This window comes from Piliocolobus tephrosceles, chromosome 11, assembly GCF_002776525.5.
Source record: "Piliocolobus tephrosceles isolate RC106 chromosome 11, ASM277652v3, whole genome shotgun sequence".
NCBI lineage: Eukaryota > Metazoa > Chordata > Mammalia > Primates > Cercopithecidae > Piliocolobus > Piliocolobus tephrosceles.
Window position 1 is genome coordinate 89,864,232 of NC_045444.1, and position 25,056 is coordinate 89,889,287.

The following is a 25,056-nucleotide window of genomic DNA, read 5'->3' on the forward strand; positions in this document are numbered from 1 at the left end:
AAAAAAAAAAAAAAAAAAAAAAAAAAAAGCAAACTTATGGCTGGGCACAGTGGCGCGTGCCTGTAATTCCAGCACTTTGGGAAGCCGAGGTGGGCGGATCACTTGAGCCTAGAAGTTCGAGACCAGCCTGGGCAACATGTCAAAATGTGATAACAACCAACCCCCCAAAAATTATCTGGGTGTGGTGGCACACGCCTTTAGTTCTAACTACTCGGGAAACTAAAGTGGGAGAATCGCTTGAGGCCAGGAGGTGGAGGTTGCAGTGAGTCAAAATCGTACCACTGCACTCCAATCAATCAGTCAATAATAAAAAATACAAAAATTAGCTGGGTGCGGTGGTACACGCCTGTAGGCCCAGCTATTCGGGAAGCTGAGGTAGGAGAATTGCTTGAGCCCAGGAGGAGGTGGAGGGTGCAGTGAGCTGAGATTGTGCCATTGCACTCCAAAGAAAAACACCAAGCTTATTAGCAAGATTGAAGGCTAGGAAGTCATTATACAAGATTAATTGCATTTTTGAATACTAGCAACAAACAATTTGACATAGAAATTTACAAAGCAGTACCGTTTATAACAAAAAATATGAAGTACTTGGGATTAAATAAAATATATGTAAGACCTATATGACAAAACTGTAAAACATGAAGAAAAATGAATGAAGGCCTTAAGTTAATTGAGACATGTACCATGATCTTTGATCATTATGGTTAAGAGATTGATTTTCCTCACATTGAACTACAGATTGATGCAATCCCAATAAAAATTCCAGCAATCTATTTTAGAGAAATGTACCAGGGGATTCTAAATGTTATATGGAAATGCAAAAGACCTAATAGTCAAAACAGTTTTGAAGAAGACTAATGTTGGAGGATTTAAACTACCTGATTTCAAGGTTCTATAAATCTTCAATATCCAAGACGGTATAGTGCTGGTATAATTGTAGAAACATAAATCAGTGGACTGTAATCTAGAACCCAGAAATAGGTCCATATATTTTGATAAAGGTGCCAAAGGTAATTCGGGGGACCGGTGGGGGGGGGGGGGAGGATAGTGTTTTTAACAAATAGTTCAAGAACAGTTGAATATCCACTTGGAAAATATGGACCTGCAACCTTACTTACCATATGGAAAAATTAACTTGAAATGGATTTTAGACCTGAATGTAAAAACTAAGCTATAAAACGTCTGGAGGACAATATAGGAGGAAATCTTTGTGATCTTGGATTAGAAAAAACATTTTGTGGAGAACACATAGAATACATGAAGCATAAAAGAAAAAAACTAATAAACTGAATCTCATTAAACATTTCTTCAAAAGACAATGTTAAGAAAATGACAAAGCAAGCCGTAAACTGGGAAAAATATTTGAAAAATAACTCAGTAAAGAGACAACTTGTAGAAAAAGGAAAAGATTTAAGCACATTTCACCAAATAGATGAATGAATGGCAAGTAACATGAAAAGATGCTCAACAGTATTAGTTATTAGGGAAATGCAAACTAAAGCTACAGTGAACCAAACTAAATACTACTATTAATACATACCCTCTGAAATCACTACTGGTAAAAACACTGACAATAAGTGTTGGGGAAGGCATGGTGAAACTTGAACTGTTACACATTGCTGGTGAGAATGCAAAATGTTTCAGCCACTTTGGAAAACAGTTGGCAGTTTCCTAAGAAGTTAGACATATTAGACCATCTTATCTAGCATTCCCTTCCTGTGTATTTACTTAAGAAGTATGGAGACATATGTTGACACAAACACTTGAACTCAGATGTTCATAGCTGCTTTGTTTATAGTAGCCGATACCTGGAAACAACCCAGATGTCTTTCACTTGGTGACTGAACAATTCTGGAATATCCATCCAATTAATAGAAAACTATTTAGCAGCAAAAAGGAACAAACTACTTGTATAGGCAGCAATATGGATGGATCTTAAAAGTGTTATGCTAATGAAAGAAGACACAAAAGACCCATACTTTGATTCCATCTACAAGAAATTAGATCACTGGTTTCCAGGCACCATTGCTGGTGGGTGAAGGAAGTTGACTATATCAGGGCATAGGGGAAACTTGGACATGATGGACGTATTCTATATGATGATTCTGGTGATGGTTATACAGTTGTATACATTTGTCAAAACTCATCCAACTCTACATCTAAGTGGTTGTGTTTTTGTCTGAATTACACCTTAAAAGCAATTTTAAGGGGAGAAAATGATGCCCAAGTTGCTACCTAGGGTGTGGCCCTGGGCATTGACACATTTTACAAATTCCCTAGCTCTAGGCAAAGTGATGACAGTTTTGCAGCTCTGAAAAACCAGCTTAGGTTATTCCTTACGAGAAAAGTACAATTAAAGGTTTGCTTTTAAAAAACGACGCTTCTGTGGACATGTAAAAATCTGAGAGACTTGTAGGAGAAGAAAGTAAGCGTTTCTGTCCAACTAACTCTTTAAAAGTTTGAACGAATATGGCTGAACACATTTCCCTAAGATGTTTTCAAAGTTTGGCTTATTTCTGATATGTTCAAGTCTTTCAAAATGTGAACACCAAATAAGTTCCACTTTTTGTATGCTTTGTGACAAGCAAACAAAAACAACTGTGGTTAACTTGTGATTGCTTTTCTGAGTGTGCATAAATGTTAAGGCTGTTGCCTAATGACTCATTTTGTTATCTGAGACCTCAAGATCTGGGTCTTAACCCTGCCTGCATATTAGAATCACCTGAGAAGCATTTAATATGTTTAGACCTCCATACCCATTAAATCAGGATCTCTGGAAGTAGGACCCAGGCATCAGACTTTTTAAAAGTTCCTCACATAATTCCAAGGTTGAGAACCACTGCCATAGGAAAAGGTTTATTGTAATCATTGATCACTGCTCCTACTAGCCATGTAGGGATAATGTGTATAAGTATGCATCTTGGTTCAACTTGGGTTGAGAACAGATATTTTCATGTATTTTTATGTGCCTAGCATAATGAAAGACTTACTACATATGTAAAGTGGTCTCTCCATTTTGCAAACTAGGAAATTGAAGTTCAAAGATAAAATGTTACAGAATGTAGCAGAAAGTGTTACACTGTTACAGAAAAGACATTGTGTCATAGCAGTTATTATAAAAGAAGCTAAATATATATAATATTTACCATGTACAAGGCCATGTGCTTTGTATTTTTTTTTTTTTTTTTTTGAGACAGTGTCTCGCTCTGTGGCACGGGCTGGAATGCAGTCTCGCAATCCTGGCTCACTGCAAGCTCCACCTCCTGGGTTCACGCCATTCTCCTGCCTCAGCCTCGCGAGTAGGTGGGATTACAGGTGCCCACCACCACGCCTGGCTAGTTTTTTTAATATTTTTAGTAGAGACGGGATTTCACGGTGTTAGCCAGGATGGTCTAGATCTCCTGACCTTGTGATCCGCCTGCCTCAGCCTCCCAAAGTGCTGGGATTACAGGTGTGAGCCACTGCGCTGGGCCTGTGCTTTGTATTTTATGTGGATTGCCTTGTTTAATATAAGAATACTTTGGGCTGGGCGCGGTGGCTCACATCTGTAATGCCAGCACTTTGGGAGGCTGAGGCAGGCCAAACACCTGAGGTTGGGAGTTCAAGACCAGCCTGACCAACATGGAGAAACCCCGTCTCTACTAAAAATAACAAAATTAGCTGGGCATGGTGACACATGCCTGTAATCCCAGCTACTCGGGAGGCTAAGGCAGGAGAATTGCTTGAACCTTGGTTGCAGAGAGCTGAGATCGCGCCATTGCACTCCAGCCTGGACAAGAGTAAAACTCCATCTCCAAAAAAAAAAAAAAAAAAAAAAAGTGCTTTGAGATGTTAGCTCTATAATTCCCATTATATAGTTGAATAAAAAGAAGCCTAGGAAAGTTAAGTATGTACTGTAAACTATAATAGTTAAGTGTTAGAATTGGGATTTGACTGGGTGTTATAACTGTAGACCCCACACTCTTAACCATTGTCCTAAACTTGAGCTCTGGCATCTGGCAGACCTAGGATTGAGTCTTGGCTTTACAGTTTATGAGCATTAAGTCCTCCCTGGAAAACTTCTTTTTTACACCCATTTTGTATCTCTTAACTTTTATAAACCATCTATTCTTTTGTTCTTCTGGCTCAGTGATACAACTTTTAGCTAGAAGTATAAATAATATATAGGAATTGTCAGATAACATTTCTGTCTTCACAAGACTGTGACAGTCCTTTATCTGGTTTATCTTCGTACCTCTAAAAGGCATCATGGATGCTCTATTAATGATTGTTAAGAAATGAATAGTGCCATTAATTACTTCTGGGGGATTCCTAGAAAGCTTCTCAGAGAACATGGCATTTGTAGTGCCTTGAATGATGAATAGGAATTTCTCAGGCAGAGAAGAGAGAAAAAAAGAAAGGGCCTTCTAAGCTGAGGGAATCACCTGAGTGAGAGGGCATGGCTGTTTGGGGCAGAGCAGTGTCCAGTGCATGAGGGTGGGGGTGGGTTGTAGGGAGAAAGGGTGATATGAGCACGCAAAGGGAATAAACTGTAATTAGGTGGTGGGTTGCTAAAAATGACAATGCCAAGGTGTTGGATTAAAAAAAAATCTGGTAGTAGAGGGAAATTATGAAGAATTTTTATAAAGGTTAATGATAATATCTACTTATGTAATTTTTTTGGAGATACATGATAATAGTGTAGAGTGCATTGGAGGGGAAAAGTAGGAGTTGTAAAGACCATTTTGGATAAACTTTGAAGCAAGGGATAAGGGCCTCAACCGAGGTAGTGGTGCTGAAAACATTGTTCACATAAATAAGCAGATGCAAACAGAAGGATGTTTCAAGTGGCATTGTTACTCCACTTTTCAAAGTTATTTGCCAAAAATCAAATAACCTATCTTCAAAAATCATGTTTGATGATGTACCATCAAGGTCTTTTCTTAAATTTTGTTAAAAGCAAAGGAATAAGAGCCACCTGATTTGCAAATGGATTGAGTTACTCGGTGGAGTAATTCTTTTAATATGAACACCATTGTTTTGAATGGTCCCTTTGGCACCCAGTGTTTTGTACTTTAAGACAGTGCACCACTGTACTTTTTTTAAGTAGAAGGACAAAAAAGATGTAAAAACTTTTATGACTGCTTGACTGAAGATATGATCTCAAGCAGATCAATTTTAGAAAGCAGTACTTAAGATGACAAAATCTAGAAAGAGGCCGGGCATGGTGGTTTACGCCTGTAATCCCAGCACTTTGGGAGGCCAAGGCGGGCTGATTACCAGGTCAAGAGATCGAGACCATCTGGCCAACATGGTGAATCCTCACCTCTACCACAAGTACAAAAATTAGCTGGGCGTGGTGGTGCATGCCTGTAGTCCCAGCTACTCTGGAGGCTGAGGCAGGAGAATCACTTGAACCCATGAGGTGGAGCTTGCAGTGAGCTGAGATCACTTGCCACTGCACTCCAGCCTGGCGACAGAGTGAGACTCTGTCTAAAAAAAAAAAAAAATCTAGAAAGAGAGCCAGGTGCATGTGGCAGCTCACACCTGTAATCCCAGCACTTGAAGAGGCTGAGGCCGGTGGATTGCTTGAGACCAGGAGTTCAAGACCAGCCTGGGCAATATGGCGATACCCCTGTCTCTACAAAAAAATAGAAAACTTAGCCAGACATGGTGTGCATGCCTGTAGTTCCAGCTACTCCGGAGGCTGAGGTGGGAGCATCACCTGAGCCCAGGAGTTTGAAGGCTGCAGTGAGCTGTGATTGCACCACTGCCTGGGCAACAGTAAGACCCTGTCTCAATAAAAAGAAAAAAAATCTTGCGAGTCTCTATAAAACTATCTGCTACCCATACTGCTTAGAAAATCTTCAGGTACCCTGAGTGATAAATGTAATCAATTTTAAAGATGGGTGCACTAACTAGGGCAGTGACCATGATGATGGAGAGAAGTGTTGGTATTTGGGAGATTTAGAAGGTGGAATTAACAGGACTTGGGGATGTGGGGGAAGGTGAGTCGGGGGAAGGCAAAGATGATTCCTAGTTCCGCTTAAGCAGAATAATTGGCTCCACATAAGCGTAGTAATCAGAGAACTGGGAGAAGACACTGTCATGGAAGCCATGGAGGAAAATGTCAAGAAGCAGGCAGAGGAAATCATCATTGCCAAACACTACAGGAACATTAGGCAAAGAACTGGGAAGAGGCTCAAAAGTAGAAGGCCAGTTTTTTTTTCAAGTGAATAGTTTCATTAGAGTGGTAGGGACAGAAGGAATATGGCTGTATTAGTTAAGCAGCATTATTTTCATAGAAACAGCATCTCCAGTGGGTTCTAAAACATTTCTTAGAATACATTGTTAAGTGTTTTAACCAACTCTTCACTGATAGTGTCCAGGTTAACTTTGCTGTACCTCACGGCAGCTTATAACATAAATTCCAAAGTATGTTAAATGTTTTGCTGGCTTAGGATGAACTTTTCATTTCCATATAAATAAATAAAATGGTGTCAACTCACAATATGTAATTTAATACAAATGATATATTGAAATGGATAATCTTACTAGCATTTGATTTTTCCAGTGGCTTGCTAGTTTTGAGTGCTTAATTGCTACAATATTTGGTGTGGTCAGTCTTTTTAGTTCAGATCAGTCACTTCTATGTAACATACTCCTTTTAGACCTTTTTGTTTTACATTGTTATTTTAGTAACACCTTAATTTTTTCCTCAATATGTATTTAAGTTACATTTATTACTGACTCTGTAACTGAATAATATATAGATGTATTTATACAGCTAGGGATACACAGAGATGAGTAAGTGATAGGCCCTTACCTCCAGGAGTTTATAGTGTAGAGAGTTTTATGTTTAGATCCCTCCTCTTTGTTTCAATTTACTTACTTTAGAAGAGAGAAGATAATCTGAGTCTTTTTTTTTTTTTTTTTTTTGAGACGGAGTCTCGCTCTGTTGCCCAGGCTGGAGTGCAGTGGCGCGATCTCCACTCACTGCAAGCTCCGCCTCCTGGGTTCACGCCATTCTCCTGCCTTAGCCTCCTGAGTAGCTGGGACTACAGGCGCCCGCCACCATGCCTGCTAATTTCTGCATTTTTAATAGAGGTGGGGTTTCACCATATTGGCCAGGCTGGTCTCGAACCTGACCTTGTGATCCGCCTGCCTTGGCCTCCCAAAGTGCTGGAGGCATGCGGCATGGTGCCTGGCCCAATCTGGGTCCTTTTCTAATGGTATGGTACCATTATTCTTTGCTTATCTTTAACTCTGTAGCATACTTTGTATAAAATTATAGGATTAAAATTCAAAAGAGAAACATGTAAGTTAAGAAGTTTTGTTCAGTTTTACAGACCTTCATAAAATATTCTAGAATGTCTTCAGTTGAAATGCTAAATTTGAACAATGTACTTTGAAATGTAGAATGTATTTTTATTTTAGCAGAAACATTTAGAAAAACAACGTAAGTCCTTTTCTGTTTCAATCATAACTGCACGAAAACCAGATGTTTAGCATTTTAAGTTTTTTCTTACATGTGCTCCCATGTGATTTTGAATGTGCATAGTTCCCCATGTGATTTTGACACTACGTGTGATATACATGCATAATTGCAAAAAATGACTTTCTTCACTATTGCCAAAACCAATTTTCCAGACTAAATAAAATCTAGACAGATTTTACATTTCTCAACATCAATATTTTGAATATTGGTGAAAACAGAGTAAGATACTTTATTACACCGCTGTGAAGTTACTTTGATAAAAGTTTGTTGCACTCAATCAAGTGTATTTTCCTTTTTGATGAATAGCTTTATGGTAAAGAATTAGATGAAGTGAACTACTGGTATATATCTTTCCCTGGAGTGAAAATGAATATTCGTTTAAACATTACTTATGTTTTTTAGAGACAGGGTCTTGTTCTGTCACCTGGGCTGGAGTGCAGTGGTACATTCACTGCTCACTGCAACCTCAACCTCCTGGGCTCAAGCAGTCCTCCTGCCTCAGCCTCCCAAGGAGCTGGGACCACAGACGTGTACCACCATGCCTGGCTAATTTATTGTTTTTATTTTTTTTAGAGACAGGGTTTTGCTATGTTTCCCAGGCTAGTCTTGAACTCATGGCCTCAAGTGATTCTCCTGCCTCGGCCTCCCAAAGTTCTGGGATTATAGGTGTGAGCCACAGTGCCCAGCCAGAAAATGAATATTCTTAGCATATTTCTGATTTTTGAAAAAGTTAATTTTAAAATAGTGAATACTAATTTTGGCAAAAGAAAAAACTGAACAGTTGTTAAAACTCTCAGCTTTATACCACTATAAACAGAGTCTCTGGAATCATGTTTAGTGTAAATTCTGTCTAATCCAGTTTCTACTTTTGATTTGTTTTGAGACAGAGTCTCACTCTGTTACCCAGGCTAGAGTGCAGTGGGACAATCACGGCTTATTTCAGCCTCAACTTTGCTGAGCTCAGGTGATTCTCCCAAGTAGCCGGGACCACAGGCACGTGCTACCATGCCAGGCTAATTTTTTTTTTTTTTTGTATTTTTTTTTTTTTTTTTGTAGAGATGGGGTTTTGCCATGTTGCTCAAGCTGGCAATTTCTACATTTTAAAGAAGAAAGTGAATGTGCATAGAGCTTACTAACTTTCCACTTCAAAGCATCTGTTACAACAGGCTTCATACTCTCTTCTGCATTACTTTTCATGGGTTTGCATTTCTTTTTCTTTCTTTTATTTTTCTTTTTTGAGACAAGTGCCTCGCTCTGTCACCAAGGCTGGAGGGAAGTGGTGCGATCTCAGCTCACTCAAGCGATTCTCCTGCCTCAGCCTCCCGAGTAGCTGGGATTACAGGTGCCCACCACCACGCTCGGCTAATTTTTGTATTTTTAGTAGAGACGGGTTTCACCATGTTGGCCAGGCTGGTCTCGAACTTCTGAGCAATCCTCCTGCCTCGGCCTCCTAAAGTGTTGGGATTACAGTCATGAGCCACCGTGCCCGGCCAAGGGTTTGCATTTCTTTCTTTTTTTTTTTTTTTGAGATAGAGTCTTGCTCTGTCGCCCAGGCTGGAGCGCAGTGGCATGATCTGGGCTCACTGCAAGCTCCGCCTCCCGGGTTCACACCATTCTCCAGCCCCAGCCTCCCGAGTAGCTGGGATTACAGGTGCCTGCCAACATGCCCGGGTAATTTTTTTGTATTTTTAGTAGAGACAGGGTTTCACCGTGTTAGCCAGGATGGTCTGGATCTCCTGACCTCGTGATCCACCCGCCTCAGCCTCCTGAAGTACTGGGATTACAGTTGTGAGCCACCACGCCTGGCTGGATTTGCATTTCTTTAAGCATCAGGAATGTTCTCTTTCCTTAAAAAAAAACACCGGAAAATATTAGGTTGACTAGAAATGCTAAATATTCTAAATTGTATTTTCTGGGTTTTTTTGTATTTTCTTATATTTAAACTTGTATGCCGTTTAACTACATTTGATTGTGTTCAGGTATTTGGTTATATATTGAGAAATGCACACTGATCTCTTCGTAGCAAGGATCCTCTAAAGTATTTTCTGGCCGGGTGCAGGTGGCTCACTCCTGTAATCCCAGCACTTTGGGAGGCCGAGGCAAGTGGATCACCTGAGGTCAGGAGTTCAAGACCAGCTTGGCCAACATGGCAAAACTCTGTCTCTGCTAAAAATACAAAAGTTAGCTGGGCATGGTGGTGGGCACCTGTAGTCCCAGCTACTTGGGAGGCTGAGGCAGGAGAATGGCTTGAACCTGGGATGCGGAGGTTGCAGGGAGCCGAGATCGTACCACTGCACTCCTATTCAACCACCATTCTACTTAGTGAAGAGACATAGGCTTCAGAGAGAGTGATAAAGGAGACAGCAATCTGCTGCTCCATTAGTCTGTCTGGTTTCTCACTTGCCTCTCATAGTGTATCTCATTGCCCTAGTATACTTCTAAGGTAAAGAAAAGCTTTTTTAAAACAAAACAAAACAAAACAATATGGTATCTCAACACAAACTCAAATAAGAAACAGCCATCTTTCTTGATTCTAAGATTGTGTACCTCTTCAATGAGGTACTTCCCTGTAGGCTCTTGAAAGGTAATCAAAAGCACATTCAATTAAATGTTTAGAAAGTCACCGTGTTTGAGTGCTGCAGGATTTGGGAAAGGATAGATATTCATCGGCTTGGTTCTGTCTTTCTAGGAGTATTACTCTCTTTCACATCCTATTTTGTTTTCTTCCCTCCTAGTTGTGGCAATTTATGACTATACAAAAGACAAGGAAGATGAGCTGTCCTTTCAGGAAGGAGCCATTATTTATGTCATCAAGAAGAATGACGATGGTTGGTATGAGGGAGTTATGAATGGAGTGACTGGGCTTTTTCCTGGGAATTATGTTGAGTCTATCATGCATTATTCTGAGTAAAGCTCGGCAGGGCTGTGCTTGCCTCACAGAAATAGTCAGGTCTTCCCAGATTATCTGAAGGCCCTGGGGATTCCACTCCAGTAAAGTAGAATGAAGGATACAAATGATAAAGATTACACTTTCTTTTGGTTTATCCCCCAGTATTAAAAACAAAAAAAGCAAGCTGAGTCTGAACAAATGGATCTTTCTGACATCCTTTGTACAATGCTGAGCTGTCTGGATTGAAATAACCATTTTTGTATATGTCAAAGGTATAACAACATAACTGTGTAGCCAAAACAAAATCAGATTAAGACTGATTCAGAAAAATCTGGGATCTTTCTCAGGAATACTGTATACCCTTGGGATTTCTCCTCCTGCAGAATCTGTGGCATTGGATGTTCTTCATTGCCTGTGCTAAGGGGTTAACCTCATGGCCCAGTGGGTACCCTAGCCCCTCCTTTTCTTCCACTATATGAAGAGGAGGGAACCAATATTTAAATACCACACTTAACCATTTTTACAATTATTTCAGATGGCTTTTTTCCTCTGTAACACTGTAAATTCTGCATTCTCTCAGCACTTGAGCGCACCAAATGAGTGAATGCTGAACTCACTTGCATCCTTTCATGTTTCTCAGTTTGTGGATTATAAGGATGATGAAATGTGAAAGTCTCCCAACACTCTAAGGGTAGTGAATGATTGCCACCCGTTTGATTTTAATGTGCTGCTGCATGAGACTGTATTGTTGCTAATGGCCAGTGTACCCCGATGTGAAGTGTGGTATTCTGGTTCAAGTGTGGAGGTGGGTATGTGAAGCTAGACGTGAAGGCCCCTAAAGTTCTGAAGAGACTTGAACTGTGGAAATGCTCTTAGCAGGCATCCTGAACCCCTGCCTTCGGTGCTGTTTTGAGGAGTAGGATCTTGGAGTTCAGACCAACTGACTATCATTTCTTTCACTATTTAGAAAAACGCTCTTCTACTTTGGAAGAGAAGAGTAGTTATTTTCAAGTCTCTTGACAGTCACTGGGAGTAACAGGTTTGCTAATGTGCTCTCTGGACATTATTAATGGCCAGTATTAGTTGCTGCTGTATCGTTGACTCGCTTAGCTATAGAAAAGGTAATTCTCTCCTGATTTTGTATGATTGGACTCTTAAGTAGCTGCTGTTAGTCAGAATTCAAACCCATCTCAGACTAAGAATATAATGAATAAGATTAATAGGCCGAAATATGTATCTAATCACATTGCTAAAAATTAATGTAACTTTGAAACAATAAAACACATTTCCCCCATCTGTACAACAAATACAGCTTCAAATTCAATGGAGTCTATAGGGCACATGGCTTTAATCATCACTACTGTAGTCAGTATAAGAAATATTGAAAAAAATCCAGGGGGGCTTGTCTCTTCGTAGGTGGTCACTGTGATGGTGGGCCAGCTCCTGTTCAGGTCCAGAGCTCGTAACGTGGTTTCTACTCAGTCCCAGTGACTTCACCAGAATAGAGCTTTGTCAGGTGGCAGTTACCTGATAGCTGGATATATTTCAAATGAGGTCTTGAACAAATTCAGAAAGAGTAACTTGATTGAAAAATGAACAAGTGTAGTAGTGTGTGAGGAAATTCAGATGGTGTAGGAGGCAGAAGTTAATATTCCACTTATACATGTTATCTGAGCATAAAAAATCATCAGCCTTTAACTGAGACCCCGCTATAGAGTCTCCTTATCAAGACTTTTTGGTTTTAAAGTTGTTTTTAACGCATTGCAAGTTAAAATAGCTATTTTGCTTTTAGATTTTTCCAAGCACTTTGTATTTATTAGCTTTCATTAACTTGCCTCCAGTATACATTCCACTTCATGCTTTTTCTTAGGTCATTTCTACATCCCTTATTCCTTGTTTTCCTGCAGTGTAATGGCCCTGAATGTCCTCTGAGCCCTTAACTTCATTTTGGACCCAAACTAGACTATACTTAGATAAGTTAAGCTCTTCTTAGTGTACTGGTCTATAACTAGAAAAACTGTTTTGAAATTAGATGTTCCCATTATTTATTTAAACAGCTTTTTTGCTGAGAAAGCTTAGTGGATTAATGAGGCAGAGGGTGTTTTGAAATCCAACAGATAGTTCCCACAGGCTGGGCGTGGTGGCTCACGCCTGTAATCCTAGCACTTTGGGAGGCCGAGGCGGGTGGATCATGAGGTCAATAAATTGAGACCATCCTAGCCAACATGGGGAAACCCTGTCTCTACGAAAAATACAAAAATTAGCTGGGTGTGGTGGTGCACACCTGTAGTCCCAGCTACTCGGGAGGCTGAGGTAGGAGAATCGCTTAAACCCGGGAGACGGAGGTTGCAGTGATCCGAGATTGTGCCACTGCACTCCAGCCTGGTGACAGAGCGAGACTCCATCCGAAAAAAAAAAAAAGTTCCCACAGCTCACCACTACAGAAGCAGAGAAGACAACTATGCAGAAAACAGAGTTGGTGGCAGTCAGCGGGAATGCAGCTGGTCTGTTGGACCCCTGCTGGATGGGGGGAGTGCAGAAGACACTGGTGAAGTCCTTTATACTGAAGACCTGCGGTTGGGAGCAGGGGGAGTCCATGGGTCTGCTGATTTTTTTTCCCTATTTAGTACTAATGTGTGTGTGATCTTTGTTTTACAAACAATACCTTTTGGGTTTTCTGCATATTTTAAAATTTTTGTACAGTTTTGAATTCTATAGATTGTCTTGGAAGGATACTGTGTGATGGGCCAGGTGCACAGTAATTGGAGACTTTTGATGTATGTAGTATTTCATAGATTGCATGCTATTAATCGTCTGTGAGGGTAGTAGTTTTTGTTTTATTGTAAGTTTCCCTCTGTTTTTATAAATTAAAAGATGGTTAGTATTAGGAATTTCAAATGAATGCAGAAAATCTTACATGCTGTGTACTATTAATATACAATCCAAGTCTAAAATCTGACCAATAAAGCAACCATTTTATCAGGATAGAGGGAATCTAATGGGAGAGGGGAATCTTCCCTCCTGAAGTTTGTGTGTCCAATCCCCTTTAAAAAAAAAAAAAAAAAAAAAAGGTTGTCTCTTTATTTTGTCATATTAATACTCGAAAGTCCATGGGGATATTAATGAAAATACACTTTATTGTTGCCTTTGACCTTATGGCCAAAGCAATAAATCAGAAACAGAAATAGTGCCAACGTGTCAAAATCTGATTCAGCCTGCCGTTTGGAATAAATATGAATCTTCTAAGCTATCTTGTTTAATATTTTCCATCATTTAGCTACTTGCTTTCAATCTCCCTCGGAGGCGCCTGCTGTTCCCATTTTAGGGTTGACAATGGCCTGCTAATTTAGCTGTGTTCCTACATGTTACCGGGTGTGAGACATTTTCATCCCCTCCTTTTTCCTACTGCTGGTGTCTATTATCCGGCTAGAGAATATTTTATGCATCTTTACCATGATGTCTGGACTGTATCTGCGCTCCTTGGCAGCTTAGTTGTTGAAGATAAAGATAACTAAAGATTTTTCTCTTTGGGAGGGAGGCATCAAAATGATGGTAGTTTGCTTTTATCTTATGTTCATTTTCTTTTAGTAGGTGACATTTCTGCATTAAGAACTGTTTTTATCTTTTACTACCTTTTCTTTTCTCCTTTGTGGAGAGAGCATGACATGTCCTGAAGGTCACCTTTGCCTTTGAAAAAGGTATTGATGGAGGAATTTGCAGGTGACTGACAAGCCTTTGAAAAGAATGGGATCTGTTCACTTCTGGTCTTTTTGGCCAGGAACTCCTGATTGGTGTTAAGGTGACAGTTTCTCCCATATGATCTAGAATCACTGAATTTCAGCTAGATGAGATTTTAAAATTTCTGGTTGTCTCATTAGACTGATGAGGTGAGTTTTCTTCTTCATATGAACAGCTAGTTAAGAATTCTCACTCAGTGCTCAGTGCTCAGTTTTCCACTGCACCACAACTGTCTTAACTAAATGTGCTATATTTTTCTTTAAAAGTTAAAGAGTTCTAGTTGATGTTTTCAGGAATATACTTGAAAAGACATGCCATGTTTTGGTAAATACCATGAGTTGTGTAAAGGCGTGTACTAATTTGTGGAAAAAATCTTCATTTATCCCTCCTAAAACTACACTCAGTATAAACACTTTCCCATAAGGTGTGTGCAGTAAAAATGTTATATTAATTCAACACTGGCAGGAGCACGGCACAGCAGCCTTATTGGAGAGAGCCTTATAAAAGTGATTAAATGGAGGCATCTAGCTCATTACCTTTAAGTTTACTTTGTGCTGACCTTTGTTCCTATTTTATTGAGAATCTCATAATTCTAAAAAAAAAAAAAATTACAACAAAACGACAGGGCCTAGCTGTGTATAAATGATCCTTGCTGAATATCTTAAGGTTTTTTTGTAAAAAAAAATAAAAATAAAAAAAAAAAAATAAAACCAACAAAAAAAGCTTATTTTCACATTAAAATGAAACCTCTTTTGCAAGTTAAGAGCTCTATGGAAAAGCAGTTTTTATCACATTTTGTGTCCATGCACCATATTTCTTAAAATGGCTTACAAAACAGAATGTAAACAGTTTGTGATCTGGCCAGTTGTACTTTTAGCTTCCAGAGGGAGAGTTGGTGGTATTATGAGTTGAGTGAAAACCACCCAGGGGAACTTGAGGGAGCAGTCTGTTGCCAGTAATGTTCCTTGTGTGCCATTAAACACCTCCAGATGAGCGGAGGAACATCACTTTTTAATTTTTTAATTGTATTTGGAATTGTTGCCGTGTACTAAGAACTTGACCTAAATAAAATCCCACAAAGTATATTCAGGTGTCTTGTTAACTTATTTGTATAAATAACCTCGTTTTCTAAGGTGGTATCTGAGTTTACGTGTTAGGGATAATCTGACTTTCCTGTTGCTCTAAACCAGGGAGCTGCTTTTTATTACTGAAGTAAGTCTTTTTAAATTTTCAGATATTTAAAATGTTCAGCTTTAAATTTGATCTCAAGTTTCTTCCCTCAAGACAGCTGTTCTAATTAAGAACTTTCTAATCCTGTTTTTGCTCCACTCGAACCTGGGGTTTTCTTACCACTTTCCTCCAAATTAATTGTTAATGTACAGTTTTGTTTTTTTTTTTTTAAACACCGAAGATAGGTGTTGACTAAAAAAATATTGCAGACTGGTCAGAAGTGAATCTAAAAGACAAACCACTAGCTAGCCTGTGCTTTGTTGCTATAAGAGCCTAGATTATAAAAGAATTTTCTAATGATGTATCTGAGGGTAGCAATAGTTTGTCTCCACAATACCCAAAATAATGTTTCAGCTTTTCTCACTTTTCAAGCCCATCTTATTTCTTCTGTACCTTTATTATTTTGGTATCATTAGGTAAGGTGAAGAATAATGTAGAGAACTGAAATACCCAGCTAAAACATTTATGGGTTTCTCGTATTTGTGAATAGGATTGTAGGCGTTAGAGCAGTCTTGTCTTAAAGATGATAGTATCCAGTCTTTTGTTAATGATCCTATTGCTTGGCTCTTTTGGGTTGCTTTGGAATTACACATTTGGTTGGATTTGGGGCATATGCCAATTAAAGGGCATATGCAATGCATTGTTTTCCTGTCAGCCTGTGTACGCTGCTGTTTCTGAAGGCGTTTAAGTACAGGTGCAGTTTCCACAACCACGTATGACTGATTGACAGATGGTGAACGACAGGGGAAGGCTTCCACTTTTTTGCCCTAGTTTGGTACATAATAAGGTGATTGCAAACACATTACACATTTATACATACCTTCACATGGCATCCAACATGTAATTGTGACTCCAAAGATTTGAACCAAAAGGCATTCCTTTTTGTATTAGTTTGTACCTAGTTCTTTGTTTAAAGAAGAAAAATCTTTAAAAGCTGTTGTCACTTAATCACCAATGTATTTAATGGCCAAATTTCCCTAGTTGGTATCAAATACTCTTAAACGTTAACAAACTGAACATATCAAACTAATTTATTTACCACACTTAACTTCTTCTGTGTATGGCCTATGTTTTGGGTACCCTGATACGAAATGCAAAACCAGGTTCTTAATGGTGCCGATCCACAAACACTCAAAGTCCCCATGTTTAAATGAAATCTATGATTTTTTTATTAAGGATTTGATAAGCTGACATAGTGAAAACATGTAACTGAAAAACATTTACACTGACTGTACGACTAGTGTGCTAAGCCATTACAATAGTTTACTGACATAACTGGCAAGAGTAACTTGGAAAATAACTTAATCCAGCAGAACAAAAACATCCTCAGTAGTACTGAATATCTCTCTCTCATATATATATCTATATATATATATATATAGCTTTGCACAATCAGGGAGCAAGGCACATAATGAAATGAGCATACATTTATGCAGAAGAAAATAATAGCAACAAAGCTGCAAGAAAAATTGTAACTTCATCTTCACTGAGCTGTGCATAATCCTTTGAATAATAATGTCCTCTACCTGGTACATTATAATGAAGTTCCTTGTCTTTTTCATGCTTTAAAAAAGTATATTTCTACATTGTATCTACTTATGGCAAAGCTCCCACAGCCTAGAAGTTGGTGTGAGCCTTGACTGTTTTTTAAAGAACTGAGGGAGGAGCAATCCCAGTTAAATATAATGTGCAATTCTCCTTTAACAGTAAACAAGGTTTTTACAACACTTAGCACAAGCTAATTTTATCTCAAATGTACATACATCTCTGTAAGAGTTCACTAGTGGCTGATAGTAAAATGAAGCAAAATCATTTGAAACATTCCAGTTAATGCTTATTTTCTAGGAGGGATTATTATTTACAAGTAGTGAAAAAAAATGTAGGAGGTGGGGAAATATGAAAAATGGCTGTTTTTGGTATTAGGTTACAATAAATTTAACGAATGGACAGTTCGCAAAATATAAGGGTTTCCCCCCTTTAGTGCTGCAGACAAGTTTTACTGCCTAAGAGGCTGAGGCTTCAGCAATCGTAAGCTTGGTATTAGTAGCCACCATGATAAACACAATCACTTCCCAACTCAACCATCTATAAAATACGTAGTGTTCACCATCACCCTGACTCAATTCACTTCTCTAAATGTCTTTGGTAGAAAGCAGCCAGACCCCGTGTGGGTAGTGATGTCTCTTGTGAGACACTTTCCATTTCTGCCAAAACTAGAAATACCACCTTCCTTTACTTTCATTAGCACCTCAAAGTTTGCTTGCTGGATTTCTTTAAAAATATTCTGCCAAAAGAGTTGAAGGCACTGGGGGTTTACAGCAAGTATTTTCTCTTTAAACGGTTTATTATTTCAACAAGCAAAGAGAAAACCAACTGGAGAAATTTTACAGCACTTACCAAGTATATGTTTTTTTTTTTTTAGCAAGTTTTATTCTACAGCTAAATTTCAGATTTCTTTTACATATAGACCTTGCAAGGGCACGGTAAGAACTGAGCACTTGTTTTGTTTGAGGGACAAAGGTGTAGAAATGTTCTCTTTGAATTTTAAAAGGAATGCCTGTAATCCCAGCACTTTGGGAGGCTGAGGCAGGAAGATCACTTGTGGCCAGGAGTTTGACACCAGCCTGGGCAACACAGTGAGACCCCCGTCTCTACCAAAACAAACAAACAAACAAACAAAAAAAACCTTAAAAGATAATAGTTATCTAATTCTTTTATACTGGCATTTCTCTTTGGATCAAATCTCAACTTTGTGAGAGGTCATATATTCCTACAGGGTTAGGAGTACCCTGCATAATTTATACAAATGTAAAGTGTATATTTAAAAAAATCAAAGTGCCAAAAGGTACTTGCAATCTAAAGGGTTTTTTTCCCCCCAGAAACAGTCACCCTCTCATCAAGTGTATGACCCAATTATACCTATTTTATGAAAATCAAGTCATCACACCGATAACCATACAGGATCATATGGGTTTAATTGGTTTAAACTTGAGTGGGATTAAATCAGTTATAATTAGTTAGCTCTGTAGGTATATGAAAAACTTTTGGTAATGTACAAAAATAGGAATGGGTTTTTTATCTGTTTAAAATCGCTTTGTGTCTATAACAAAATTACTTTTAGCTGAGGAACAAAGGTGACAGAGTTCTGTTGGTGGCTGATAGTCAAAGCAGGCCAATCCACACCATTACCTGAAATATTTTTCAGGCTAATTTATAACTTTATGGATTTCCTTGATACAAGTTTATTAGTAGTTGTATTCTCCCAGAATAGCAGCAAATAAAACTTGAATTGGATGTACAGCTCCTAATAACCTTGACCTCAGAGTTGTCACTTGGCTGGAATTATTATGATCCCCCAATTTAAATTTTCTTGATAAACTCAGCATTGTTTTCAGTGATAAGAAAACATACATGGGAAGGGGACCCAAGACAGTTCACCAAGATAGTTCATAGCCCTTTGCAGGGTGTACCTTTGGTGGTGGGAGCACCTCAATTTTACAGGACTATGAAACACCATGTCTACTTCGTTTGAAATTTTCTCATGAAAATAGTCTTCTGTAACTTAAGATTCCACATTCTTTTTCATTTAAAAAGTCCCAGAAATTTATCCAATTTACAACTAAGGTGGGTATCTGTAAAAACCGTTAAGAATAGTTACTCTTCCCAAGAGATTTATAGCATCTAAAGGGGGTAGAGGAGGGGAAGAAAAAAAAAAAAAAAAAAAGGTATTTGAGCAAATAAAGTCAAGCTGGTAAAATCCAATACAGAATATCTAATAAACCTGAAGTTATTTTACTGAGAATAGATTCTGCTGCCCTACAATTGGTGCCAAAACTTTAAGCATAGAGTGATTCTATTTTGAAATTATCTATAGTAGAAATTAAGAGTGTCACTAATTAAGCAAGTCACTACCTGTAATAAGCACCTGTTTGCACTGCCCTCGGCAGCAGGATGAGTTAATTCATGCTGTTCACTTTTCAGTACAGTCAAGTCAACTGCACAGACTTGAAGCAGCCAAGCTGGGTGAGAGCTGCAGAGCAGAGGGCAATGAAAGAAGGCACAGTACTAGTGTCATCCGGCAGTAAGATGCTTTCCATGAATACACCAGAGAAAAAGAGCTACAGAAATACAGTTGAGGAAAAGCTACATCCCAACAAAAATCCAAATTAAAGAAAACCCACTAGGGAGTAAAACATCAGAAGTATAAAGTATCACTTTAGTAGTTTTTTAAATTCAGTTCATACATGAGGTTAAAACATTTTTAACAGCCATTTCTGTCTGTGAAGGAATGTAAAGGGAAATGGCCTGCTGGCAGACAAGCCACTGGATTGGGGTTCAAATGACAGTCTCCTCCTCTAGCCTTACCCTCTTCCTGGCATCATTAGTGTTCAAAAGGATGTCTGCTCTTCCAGGAAAACACACCAGAAGCATCTGTTCAGGATGGCTATCATCAGGATTGATACAAGCAAGAAATTCCAAGAAATCCTGCACTGAAAACACAAAGGCTGTTGTTTCAGGGCTCAAGTCATGGGTGAAAAAAGGCTGGGGGGGGATATGTTTTTTCCCCCTCAAGGAAAACTGAAGTTGCCTACTTTCTCATAAGAAAATCACCACAATAAAACTCAAAACCCCAGGGATGAATACTCTGATAACTGGATTCATATTAACTCTAACCCAGAAATATGGGTGACCCTCAAACTATAAAACCTCAGGCAGCAGACTATGAGAAACTCATTCATGAATCACAGTGGAGCTTGGCAATCTACTCAAACATTACCCAAATTTCTGTGCATGCTTAAATTAACAATGCAGATGTGTTAAAGATCACTTCATAAATATCAAACATAAAACTTGGTGAACAATCTAAAATGCCTAAAAATTAACAGTGTATATTCTTACTGCTCCATAACCACATGAACGTGCTGAACAATATTCTGGAGATGCAGCAGTGGAGAGGTGCCGCTCATTGTTTATGATGCGGTTTTCGTGGAGTGTGGATTATGCGAGACCTTGAGTATACTGTACTAATTAAGCACTTTTGCTCATTCTAGAATTATTGACCGTCTCTTCCCCCACTTTACTGGCATCAATTTTTCCTTGTGGGACAATGTCAACTGATTTCTGTGGTTTGCATTGGTAATCATTAACAATAGGCATAGACTTTGATGACAAGATGTGCTCCCTTTATAAGAGGTGGGATGGCCCATTTTTATTCTCGTTTGGGAGCCGCTCTGAGATTGTGTTTCATTCCTAATGGTCCAATTTATCATAAGTTGATGAGACAGTACATAGTTCTCTCGTGTACCAAGGAAAATTCACAGAAAAAAGCATATAGAAGTATATAGTGTGTCATTAGAGCAATGACTCCATGTTATACCAGACTGCACATGCATAATACGTAATGTCAGTTACTGGACTTGGACGTCCCACTCCATCAGAACACCTGGTAACCTGAACTAATCACAACCAGGCTGCAGTCAGCAAGGGTCCTGGTGGCCCCAGTAGCTATAAATGATACTGTCTTCTCTCTCCATGGTAGTGCCATACTTAATGAGTTTTTTGTATTACATATTATAACCCATATACAACCGGATTAATGACACTTTCACAGGGACCAGTTTTGTTCTCTCATCACCCTTCCCTTCTATAGAGCAATGCTCAAAAACTGCATTTTAGAAAATAATTTTGTTTTTCATACTGATGCACCATATTGGGGCACAGGATGTGTGTATTTCATATACCAATTGTCTACAGATATGTAATAACATCTACCTAAAGCACATATTTTAAGAGGGTAACTGGTGACCCAAAGACATACTGGGACAGAACATTACAGAGAGAACTGTGTTGTCCATCCTCTTAAAATCAAAGTGAGGATCATGAAGCCAAGCTGATAAAGCTTCATAAAACAGCACTAAAAAGGAACTCTCCAGAATTACAGCACTAATTATCCATGTGTTGTAGGCAAAGAGCTTACCTGTCAGCACATCCCAAATGTGGATCACTGCAGCAGTACTGCAGCTAGAACGGCTGAGTTAGTTACACCATGTATTTACTTTATGCATAACCACATACAGAGATGTCTGAACATTTCCCCATCCTGCACTAGTTACCCGTTCTATGAAGCCGAGAGATTTTCCTGATTTAAAGTGCCCCTTTATGTATAGCAATGAAGTGTCAGTCAAGCAATTCTAACTTCAGCCAACTGGGGAAAAAACAAACACAAAAGCCTTTTAGATATACCACACATTCTGGTGATTTTTCTCAACCAGAAATAGCACATTCTACATCTATTTCTTAGTTATATAATACACAACATGCACGAATAGGCTACACATGGACAGACACTTACAAATACCTTCTAAATAAGTGATTAGAAGTTTTTGGTCCAATCCACATGATATAGAAATCTTAAGAGACAACACACATCCCCTTCTATGCCTCTTCCACCCAAAATACAGAATACTCATTTTCAGATTAGGAGAGAAAAGGAATAAATAGAATAACTCTCAGCTCTCTCTATACACATACACATACATATATGTATACATATATACACACATACACCGTAGAGCTGTGTGTACACACACACACACACACAGCCGGACACTACCTGAATAACATCATACCAGGAGGCTCTGAACACCTGAATTCACAGATGATCAGATGAGCTGATTGTAGAAGTGATTACAGATATCATGAAAATAAAGTCCTATGGTGGCTACCAGTCTCTGGAGAGCTTGGTGTTCTGGTCTCTCTTTGGGGGAGCAGGAGGGGGGCCTCTCCGCAATGTTGCATAGCCTGATATATGACTGCCTCCGTAACCAGCCTTCTGTTGATCAGACAGCAGTTCAGGGGGTGGTGGAGGCAATGCCATATCATCCATGGTGGCTGTTGGTTCTGCTCTGGACATGCGGGAGGAGGAGAGCGAGCCATGCCGAGTGATGGACTTCCGTTGCAGTGTCCTGTTGAGGTCAGCCAGGAATCCAGGCTGGACACTAAGGCTGGATTTGGGAGAGGTGGGCACTTGTGGCACAACTGTGGCCATTGTTGGCTGCTCAGAAATCTCTGCTTGAGTGAGGCGGGTGCTGTCATTCCGTTTGGGTCGTGTGGGTGGAGGGGCCTTCTTCACTGACATTTTAGACCATGGTTGTGGTTGAGGATTAACGACTGCCACTTTTGGAGAGGCGTTTCCCGAGAATACTGCTGGAATCTCAATGGGGGGCAGAGGAAGCTCTGTTTCAGGTGGAGGGGGTGGAAAATCAGAATCGGATGGAGGAGAAGGAAATTCCACCACAGAGTCCTTTCCACGCCCACTCAGAACAGGGGCTTTTGCTGACACACACCCTTGCTGGAGAACTCCAGGAAGGTTGACGCCAGAAAGATTGAGTTTTCCAGGCTTGGGGGGTGCTGCAGGAGGTGGTAGGGTCTCCTTGTTGGGAGACCCTGATTCTGCTGGCGGTGTAAACTTGCTGACTAGACTGTCCACCGAGGGTCTCTTGGGTTCGGGGTGCTCTGCACCGCTGCTGGATTTAATGCTGGAGTTGCGCTGTGGGGTTGGGGGTGGTTTCTTTCCCCCAGGGCTGGATGTCTTACTGGTCTTTTTGCCTGGAGATCCACTTTTGTCAGGGGTAGGAGAAGCTGTGGGTGGAGGTGGCGGTGGTGGGGCTGGGACAGGTGATGGGGGTGGAGGAGGAAACACCAGGCTGCTTTCAGGAGGGGGAGGGGGGAAGTCCGGAGAAGGGACTGGGATGGAGCTGGGCTGCCACTTGGGCTTTGCTTTTACTGCAGGAGGGGACTGTGGAGCTACATTTGCTGGGACAGGCTTTAAGGGCTGAGATTCCATGGCGGGGGGAGTTGGAGGGGGTGGAAACTGGCTGGCTATCTGCTTCACGACTGAGGGCACCGGTGACAGTGGAGAGGGAGGGGGTTTTGCACAGAAGCTCTGTTGCTTGGGTAATGTTGGTGGGGGTACTGGAACAGGAGGGGTAGGGGGAGAGGGTGGAATGTAAGAAACAGGGAAAGCTGGCTGCTTTTTTGCTGGGGGTACTGGAGGAGCAGGTGTGGGTGGTGCAGCTTGTGTCACAACAGGTGCCACAGTCTTGGTGCTGGTTGGTGGGGGTATGGTCACAAGAGGTTTTGGGGGGGCTTGAGGAGGGAGGGGTGCAGGGATAGGAGGAGGTGGGGGGGGTGCTGGGGGAGCCACCTGAGTAATCTGCTGAACTTGATGGATCTTCAGTGGAGGAGGCGGGGCACTGAACTGTGGAAGGGATGGGGTACACGGTGCAGGCTTTAGCTGGGCCATGGCAGAGCCTGGGGTTGGGGGTGGAGGAGGGGGAGGGGGTGGTGGAACAACCCCATTGGGGGGTACCAGGATCTGAGGCTTCACTGACTGTGGCTGCATCACTGGGGGTGTTGGCGGTTTAAACAGGGCCCCTGAATGCTGAGACGCATTCTGTAGCCGTGTTATTGTGCTGTACTTGACGAACATTGGGGCTGCTGAGCCTGCAGAAGGTGCGGACTGGCTGGGCAGCGGGGGAGGAGGGGGTGGTGGAGGAGGTGGGGGAGGAGGAGGTGGGGGTGGCGGAGGAGGTAGAGGTGGTGAAGGCTGTGAAGCAGTGTAGGGGGTGACTATCTTAGGTTGCGGGGATAAAGGGGGCACAAGTGAAGTGTAGGGCCGATTCATAGACTCCATTCTGGCCTAAAAGGAGTATAAAAAGGGAGTGGGAGAGAGAAAAACACAACAAACAAAACAGTTACAGAGGTAAGCTTTGATTGTTTAAAACTAAAAAGCAGGGAGTCTGGGACATGCATGAAGAGGATGCAGAAGTTGGTGGTGATCATAAAGATGGACAATGTCAGGAAGGCTAAAATCTGATTCTGTGGGCAAGAAGGAAACAGAAAACCTGTTTTACCCCACAGTAAAATAGCTAGACCACCTAACAATCTAGGAAAAATGTCCGGTTGCAAAAGCTGTTTGAGTGGTGACAGGATGCCTGACTTCTGACCTTGGCTGTCTGACTTGGACACAGCCTGCCCTAAATGGAACCCTGTGTGACGGTCCTCTGAGCACTGGACTTGCAAGGGGAGATGTGATGGCTCCAGTTCACCTTTCAGTCCATGACTGCATCCACATCAAGCAGATGCTATAACTGGGTTTAGGAGGGCTTCCTGGTGGAATGAGGATGGCTTTTTGATGCTAGTAAGCTGACACAGGAGAGTATGAGAATGCTGAGCAGGCGTGCACAGTCACACGGGAATGAATAAGCTTGACACACACACTCGTGTTCGTGTGAGACACTTGCATCCAACATGCACAGAAGTCCAGCAATGCAGGTAAAGGGGGGACATTCTTTACATTTGTTTTACTGGAAAATACATAAAGAAATGCTTTGTAAACATTACAGCAAAAGACTGTAAAAATATCATACAGAAAAAGCCAGAAGAAATTAAGAGGAAGCTCTGAAAGGCTAGAATAAAGAAAATGTATCAAGAAATGGAAGCTAGCATTTGCCAACAACCAACCCATCTGGGTAGCCGAAATGATCACATCTGGTAGTTGATTTCGTGGAGCTAATCACGCACGATGGTGCTTCAGGTAGTACTTTGAAAAGAGGAAAGGGAGGACCCTTGTTTTAAAAACTTTACATTCATCTTTTAGGCTCTTTGAACCAACCTGGAGGATCCAAGATAAACCATTTGTTTTCAATTATGAATGACA

The 25,056-nt window shown here is 40.4% G+C and overlaps 2 protein-coding genes across 6 annotated transcripts in view; one reads left to right on the forward strand and one right to left on the reverse strand.

The window, feature by feature from the left end:
• Window positions 1-19,927, forward strand: part of ABI2 (abl interactor 2) — a 116,736-nt gene extending 96,809 nt beyond the window's left edge. For 3 of the 5 annotated variants that reach the window (XM_023219299.3, XM_031936507.1, XM_031936508.1), the window contains one exon: window positions 10,213-14,694. In XM_023219299.3, coding sequence (XP_023075067.1) covers window positions 10,213-10,388 — 176 coding nt within the window. In that variant the 3' untranslated portion in view covers window positions 10,389-14,694. Of the gene's footprint in view, window positions 1-10,212; window positions 15,191-19,747 lie in introns of those variants that run through there. The other 2 variants (XM_023219285.2, XM_023219290.3) reach the window with 2 other exon arrangements.
• The window catches only part of RAPH1 (Ras association (RalGDS/AF-6) and pleckstrin homology domains 1), a 106,246-nt gene continuing 97,670 nt past the window's right edge, over window positions 16,481-25,056 (reverse strand). The window contains exon 14 of the mRNA XM_023219281.2: window positions 16,481-24,036. Coding sequence (XP_023075049.1) covers window positions 22,057-24,036 — 1,980 coding nt within the window. The 3' untranslated portion in view covers window positions 16,481-22,056. The remainder of the gene's footprint in view (window positions 24,037-25,056) is intronic.